The following is a 7,913-nucleotide window of genomic DNA, read 5'->3' as shown; positions in this document are numbered from 1 at the left end:
CCAGCGGTGGAGACTACTGGTGTTGCATAAGTCGGTGGCTCATTTACCCGCTTCCCGTTTGAGCGTTGTGTATCCTCTTTTTCCTGCGTAGCTACTGGATTCTAGTGGGAAATAGTAAGCAAAATATTTATCAATATGAAACGAAATAAAGATAGAAGCAAGTTCAATGTGTTCAGCCTGGTGAACGATCTCAAAAGTACATTCCAGCAAAGCTAACAGTTGGTAATTACATGCAACGGAATAATATTAATATCCCAATGACTAAGGAATGAGTCAGGGTGAGGATAGTGGTATTAAACCAAGTAAAATCGAACATTCTGCGGCTTCAATTATTTTAACCAATTGTTCCAATGACGAAAGATTTATTCGAAGAGGAGCTTAAGAAGTAAGGTAAGGTAAGGTAAATTATATTTTGCCAGGGTGGCCCATTCAGCAACGAGGCTGATGTCCAGAGGGGCCCTGGACTGAAAAATATAATAATTAAAAATAGAAGACATCGTAATAATTTAAAAATACAGAATAGAATTTAAAAACACAAGACATAAATTTAAAGATACAAGCAATAATTTAAAAAGTATAAAATATAAACAAGCATGCAAAAATTTGTAGGAACCTAGTATCTATAAAATTTAAAAATTGTAGGTATCAATTGAAGCTTTGAAAAAAAAAGTGACTCGGCGTTTTGAATACTACGGTGTAAGAGGTTAAAAAGAGCTGAGCCCGAAGTTGCGCGTTGTTACAAACGTACATAACGAATATCTGCACACCGTTATACGTTACTTTGCGTGGCTAAATGAAGCGCGAATGAAGGCAGCCGCTCTTCAAGACCTTGGTAGGCGTGTTTCGCTAGCTACATTGCAATGCACCGTTATCAAAGACTGTGATCCCAAGTCTGATTGAACCAATTGATTCACAATTTGAATGTCTTCGAAACCTACAATAATTTAGAAACGATTGCAAGTTTAATAAGAAGTTGAACAAAAGCAAATTACAATACTTGAATGAATAACATTGACCCGATACCTCGTGTAATACAGCTAGGCTGGAAGTACTGACCTAAACTGTCCGAACGCATACAGCATGCTTGATTTTAAACTTCACTTTATGCAAAAACAAAACGAACCGTTATCTGTACTTTTATATACTATAAACAGCAGTAGTAACTTCTGTACGATGCGGATTTCGTAGGATGACTGTATTGCATCACTTACCATAGCTAAAAGATCCCTGCATCTTGGGCAAGGCCGACGGCGCATCCTCCAGACCAAAACAAGCAGAAAAACAATTGCTATCACCAACAATATGATAGCAGAGATGTATGTAGCATGTACAATACCACAAGCACCTGGAAGATAGAACAGTTCTTGTATTTTTCTTTAGCAGCAATGTTAGACAGCTTGCTCGTAAGGTGCATATTACTCATGTGTGTCTTTTGAATTTTTTTCACGGTAGCCCCGTTTTCAAATCTAAGGCCACGCTTTGTAATTGGCCAACTGGTTTGCCTCCCATCAGTCGAGATTTTTAACATATGTTGTGTTCAGTTTGTATATTTATTTCACTGATTTATAGTGTCCCGAATTAGTATAATAGTGCTTTTTTGGAAAATGTTTTTTTGTGGAAGTGGCTAATACTGGGAAGCTTAAACTCCCATTTAACCGTTGAACGGCATTATCCTTCAGTAAATAGATTTATATATAGTCAAAATATGAAAGAAACTCTGCTCCTCTTACCTCTTTGATTCTCTGGTGGCTTAGTAGTCGCTGAGAAGAGATTCAGATGGTGGCGTGTTAGAAAAAGTTTCTTTTTGAGGAATAAGTGGATCATTAAAAAAATATTTAATAGCTAGCTTAAGGTCTTCATTAAGGATTAAAAATCCTCTCATCATTGCGGTTCTCAAAGGAATGAAGTTGATAATAACAACTTGCATTGAAGAGACGCATTAGGCATGAGCTTACGATTTCATAAGGGAGTTCATAAGGGGTTCAAGTTGTGAAAATGGTAATAAAAAATAATAAATTAACGTAAAGAGTTTTCAAGATTCACTTCTAAAAATTGTGAAGTTGTCAGCCAGCTTGCAAATTGATCCATTGGTAAGCAAGAGCTCTTCAAAGAACAATTTTCCATCCAAGGCTGCAAAATCACAGTGACAAAAATCATGGTTTGGTTTCAAATCTGCATTGACATTCAGGACAGAAAATACAAAAAATAAAATTTTATTCAAATCAAATCCTTCTGTCTCCAGAAGGACTTAATAAACTGATCACCCTTGGATGATCCAATATGCCCCTTAAAATTTGTCATTAACCTGTAACTCTAAGCCGGCGCTAGTTGAAAAGAAACATAAAAATACGACCATCGTCAATTGAAAGCAACCTTTTGACTATAGCAAAATTGAAATCGTACTTAAAAGTCTGCTTTTATTTTCAAGGCAATAATAATGCCAAGGAAACTATGCAATACGTTACGTTAATGTAGCTAAATAAGAAAAGTGTCTTTCGTTTTTCCTTGACGTATCTTTTGGGCTTTCCCGGTTTTCATTTTTGCGATCACTACAAATTCGTATCCCTTACCTCACTCCAATTTGCCTGAATTGACGTATCTGAATTAAAAACCTCCAAGAAAAGCTCCTATAAAACCTACTGCAAAAGAACACTTACATCACCATCATAAGTAACCTACCTCCCATGAAGTCAACCGTCTTGATGTGGTCTTTGTGCTTTAAACTTTCGCCATACCTGTGTGCTGCCATCATCACAAATTCATACTTCTCGCCTGACGGCTGTTAATTCAAGAACAAGCCTCTACCGTTCTGTCGTTTCCTAGGGTAAGAAGATTCACAAAAAAGGAAGAAACGTCATGCTTACCTGCTAACACTTCGACCTCCTGCACGTTAGTCTTCTCGCTTTCACCGTAGTGGTTGGTCGCCGTCATCACAAATTCATACTTCTCGCCTTTTTTTACGTTAAAAACGTGCGAACGTTTGCTGGTATCAGTTATGTTTTCACGGTTTGTCCACTGTTCTTCACCTGCGATTCTTTGGTATTTGGAATACAGTAAGATGGCTGCTCCATTTTCTTCCGGTTTTTGCCATCTAAGGGTTATTTTGCCACCCTCCTTTAAAGCCTCTGTAATAACTACAGGTTCTGGGATATCTGTAAGACGAAGAAATGACAACCACGTAATTATTTTTTTTTAATAATTTTAGAGGCACTTCATTTTTATTTCTTAACGGAAAATTTTGCACCGTTTCCTAAATGAATGACCTACACATACAATGGATTGTATGTTGTGATTGTTTATGCCCTTGTGTCTGTGCTTATGCTTGCGTCATTCGGCTTTTATTACGTGCGACACAAAAACGGCACGAGCACAAGGAAAAGGAATCCGTTTCATTTTCTCGTGCTTGAAGGCCATGAACATTGACCTAAACACCTGGGAAGCCTTGAAAACAGACGGTATTAAAAGGCCTCGCCAAGTTTGAAGAGACGCTTGCCCAACAGTCCGAGGCGAAGGGACTGAGAAGCGAGGACCGAACCCAGAGAGACAGACCAGCCTCAGATTTCACCTACACTCAGTACAGTAAGGCCTGCAACTCCAGTATTGGCCTGTCCAGCCACGCCCGACGCTGTATCGAATTGAACATCCAAAGAGCGACTCCATAGTCTTCTTACACTAACGGATTCTACTCGACTATATTAGGGCATGTAATAATGAGGCGAAATGTTGAAGTATATACAGGAAGACGTCGGGTGCAGATTAAAGGACGTTTTCCCTCCTTATTAAAAAAAATAAATAAACAAATAAATAAAACCACTCTGTTTGCTATCAGATATCTTGAATTGTATCCAATACCATGGTTAAGGGTACAGCGGAATCAGTTGCAAACATAAATGGAAAACTGATTTTCGCTAGCTGTTAAAAACTTAAGTAAAAACGCTAAAGCTAAAGTTTTAGTTGCTCTACCAACTGGGGTATCAAGCTCACGGGCTGGAATCCTCTTCCAGATTTCTTTTCGCGGGTTTTTAAGCTGTGTACATGACTGCTATCGTCTCTCATTCATCAGATGAATTGAATAAATTTTTAACCAACAGCGCATATGCTAAGCTTAAGATTTCTACAATAAACCAACAGCAAAATTCAACAGTATTTACCTCCCAAAACCTTAATTTTCTTTATGCTCTTCTCTGCTATCAAACTCTCGCCATGCTTGTTTGTAGCCGTCACCGCAAATTCGTACACCTTGTCTTTCTCCAACTCCTGAACAACGAACTTACGATCCGACAGATTTGTTTTTTCTTTTATTTTGATCCAATCACCGCCATTTCGTTGATACACAGTGTACTTTGTGATAGGTGCTCCATTGTTCTGTGGCTCATTCCACATCAAGGTTACTTCAGTCTTCTTCGTTTCTGTAGGCAAGTCTATTATTTCTACGGCAGCCGGAGGCCCTAATAAATGGATAAATAAATAAATAAATAAATAAATAAATCAATCAATCAATCAATCAATCAATCAATAAAGAGAGAAAAAAACAAACAAACAAATCACAGGACGGCGAATGTCTCAACCATGACTCTCTATTAAAATCTCTTGTGCGCATGCTAGTTCAATCAATCCGCTGCCAAATGCTGCATTTGAAGGAGAATTTTGACTAAGAGTGCGAGACTGAATACGAGTACGACTTATTATATCTAGTTCACGTGATTTAGAAAATCACTTAATTGTCACACGGATTTTGTTCATACAGTCTCTTTATATACTGGTAAACGACAGGAAGGAATAAAGTTTTGGGGACGTGCCGTGTTTGACTAAATTTGAAAATTGTACTGGCAGTGTTATCACGTGAGCTACACCTTCTCCTCCTAGGAGCGATCGTTTACAAAATTCTTGTATAACAAACCTTCTTTAGTTTAAGACATTTACTACTTCACCGTATCAACACAACAATTGCTAAATGCCGTCGTTTCAAAGCTTTTTTTGTTCAAATAGAGAAAAGCTTACGCTTTACATTTATAATCCTATTTTCTCACTATTACTTTTCTTCAAACAAGGTCAACGTTACTGTTATGCATGTCTGGGAAAAAGTGTGTGGCCGTATTTGCTAAATTTACGACAACTTAAGCTTGTTGTAGTGCGGAATGGACGCCCTCATTTTCTTGTGATAACGTTTTACATTCATTTGGAATTTGTTCAGAACATTTGAACCCCAAGCAGTGATATAACAATGAGTATGTCTTATATTGTAAAAAAGACGATAAACTAGTGTCAGAAGGACAAATGTAAATAAAAACACGGCAAATTAAAAATCTCAAGTCTCACTACCAATGACTGACGTTAACGCCTTTTCGGATATATACTAACCTTCATACTTTGTCTTGACTTTCAGTTCACTAGCATCTCCCTCAAACACCTTATTGCTGGCAGAGACTCTCAAGGTATAGGTTGTGATTCTGTTCAGGCTATCGAAAGGATACACTCTTACACCAGCGCCAAGGGTTTTATTCTCTATCACTTTTCCCCTCTGTAGTATGACCGCTTGGTATCCTGTGATAGGACTCCCTCCATCATCATCTGGTGCAGTCCATCTTACTGTCAGTGAAGTAGCTTCAATCTCCACTGTGATGTTTGGGGAGCCTGGCGCCTCTGTAATAATTGGAAACGAATCAATCATGGCAGCTGTGTGTTTATTTTTATTCATGGCATTTGCCTTTATTCAGTAAAAGGAAGAAAAGCAAAAACATGAACATGCTCAAAACGAAACTGCTGTTACAAAGTAACTATCACTGACGAAAAGTATATAAATAAATAAATAAATAAATAAATAAATAAGTAAATCAATATCAAAAATGAGCAAGAAGGCTTACCAAATGCGCAAAATTCAAAATGCACTCATATCGAATCAGAAGTATGACACACAAGCGCACAAAACAAGTACATACAGAAAAAAAAAAGATCAGATTATGAGTAATTTCTCTGACTTATACTTTTTTTATTTCTCTGACTTATGATTTATATTCAACTTCATCTAAAGGCTAAGACTACTTTGCGCAATCAGTCATGGGATTAACCAATCGTTTCTATCATCCTTATTTTAGTAAAATGTCGATTGTTAAGCACTAGGAGTTTTTTGAGTATCATGATACACGTCATAAATCCTTGAATAAAGTTGAAGTGGGAAGCAGGCTGTATTACGGTTTATAACCCACCCATCAATTTTCGCGCGATTTTATTGGCTACTTTACGTCACGTGGTGTAAATTCACAGGACGGTTATCACGCAATAACCCCCGCCTGCGTCGATCTTTGCCCTCCTATTATTTCCATTGAAAAGAGACAAAGCCAGCGGAAAAAAGCCAGCTCAAGAGTTTCACCTTTTCATCTTTGTTATTTTACATGGAAGAAACAAATCGTTTTGTAGATGTCCAGTAATGTTTACAGCAAAAAGCCGGTCGCAAATGCTGTTCCGGAAAGTACAAAAATGTCACCAAAACATGCTGTCAACGTCTTTGAAGGTGTAAAAAGGTACGAGCAGACTTTCAGATTTAGTCCTACTCAAACTGAGTCAGTTTGTCAAGTTTTGGTCCAATCACAGTGAAAATAAATTTCTGTAAACCAATCAAATGTACTTGTTTACGTCAATCGCGCGCATCCGCCATCAGATGAGCGGTTATCGCGCGATATAAAAATTAATGGGAGGGTTATAAAATAAATAAACCCCTTTCCGGCTTGCTGGTATATCGGCTGATAATGTCCTTGGCTGAGAGATTGTCCTCAAAATTTTTTACATTTGCCCTCGAACCTTCGCTTCTCGGCCAAATATTCATTTCTCGGACAATCTCTCAGCCGCGGACATTATCAACCGACACCAGCCGTCTGAAGGGGTTTATTTACTAAATGTTGCCTGCACTACTCGCGATAAAGTCTGTGTTCAAACCAATTGACTCGTCAGCGCTGGTATCTGGTTTTCACTGATAACGTTATTAACTATAACTCCCCCTTGATACATGTAGGATGTTAGTAAATCGCAGACTAACCCACCTCCCGCCTTCCCACCCTGCATTTTTGTTTTGTTTCCCCCTACGGTTCCCTGGTACCATACACACTCCTGATTGTAGAGAAACAGCATGGGATAAGATTTTCTCTCTTAAAAAAAAAAAAAACATTACGTTGCACTGAACAGCCTGCAGATACTTATCTCCCGCTAGTCCGATCAAGAATTTGATCGGAAGTCAACCAAACGCTAACCCATACGCGCCTCTAAAAACGCGAAAAGACGAAATCAATGTAAGAGCTACTTACTTATTTGGTTCACTTGTATTGTGCTTGTAGTCATAACACCGATGCCATTTTCAGCCTCGCAGGTATAATTTCCAAAATCTTGGTCTTTTTCCATCGGAACATCCACTATGTTTTGTGTCGTTCGATCTTTCTTTATTTCACTCTCGTCCGGTTTTTTCCATGTTACGGTTGGCGTAGGAACACCATCTGCCACACACTCCAACCGAACTGTCTGTCCAATCCAAGACTGGGTTTCTGAGGCCTTGGCACTTGTTATGGTAGCTTGGTCTATTGATGAAAGTACTTATAGCAATGATAAGCTAAGAAAGGATGAACTTAATTAATTATTTAAATAAAGTCATTCACGATTAAGTTTACACAATAACCATCTGAAAAATAACGCTAACGTCGTCACTTTAAAAAAAGATGAAGGCTTACTGATATGGACTGTGGTGGGGTTCGACAATCATGCTGATAACAATTTCACATCAGCTTTGATCGGATGTTAGTAATTGCTCTTGGCAAGTACATGTTTATTGAAAAAGCATTGTTTCACCATTAAAGTTATATCTTGCGCAATGTTTAGAGCCATTATGGAGTCCATCAAATGCAAGCTCTAAGTTTATACCTAAGGTA

At 38.1% G+C, this 7,913-nt stretch overlaps 1 protein-coding gene across 1 annotated transcript in view; it reads right to left on the bottom strand.

Moving 5' to 3' along the window:
* Positions 1-5: 5 nt before the first annotated feature.
* LOC146450735 (neural cell adhesion molecule 2-like) overlaps positions 6-7,913 on the bottom strand; it is a gene marked incomplete at its 3' end in the record, with an annotated part of 32,120 nt that continues 24,212 nt past the window's right edge. Inside the window, exons 6-12 of the mRNA XM_085100043.1 lie at positions 7,299-7,565; positions 5,362-5,643; positions 4,152-4,448; positions 2,865-3,152; positions 1,731-1,760; positions 1,212-1,345; positions 6-101 (exon numbers count right to left, since the gene is read on the bottom strand). Coding sequence (XP_084956169.1) covers positions 6-101; positions 1,212-1,345; positions 1,731-1,760; positions 2,865-3,152; positions 4,152-4,448; positions 5,362-5,643; positions 7,299-7,565 — 1,394 coding nt within the window. The remainder of the gene's footprint in view (positions 102-1,211; positions 1,346-1,730; positions 1,761-2,864; positions 3,153-4,151; positions 4,449-5,361; positions 5,644-7,298; positions 7,566-7,913) is intronic.

This window comes from Pavona decussata, unplaced genomic scaffold (genome assembly GCF_977016875.1).
Source record: "Pavona decussata unplaced genomic scaffold, jaPavDecu1.1 SCAFFOLD_429, whole genome shotgun sequence".
Taxonomy (NCBI): Eukaryota; Metazoa; Cnidaria; class Anthozoa; order Scleractinia; family Agariciidae; genus Pavona; species Pavona decussata.
This window is presented reverse-complemented; position numbering and strand designations above follow the sequence as displayed.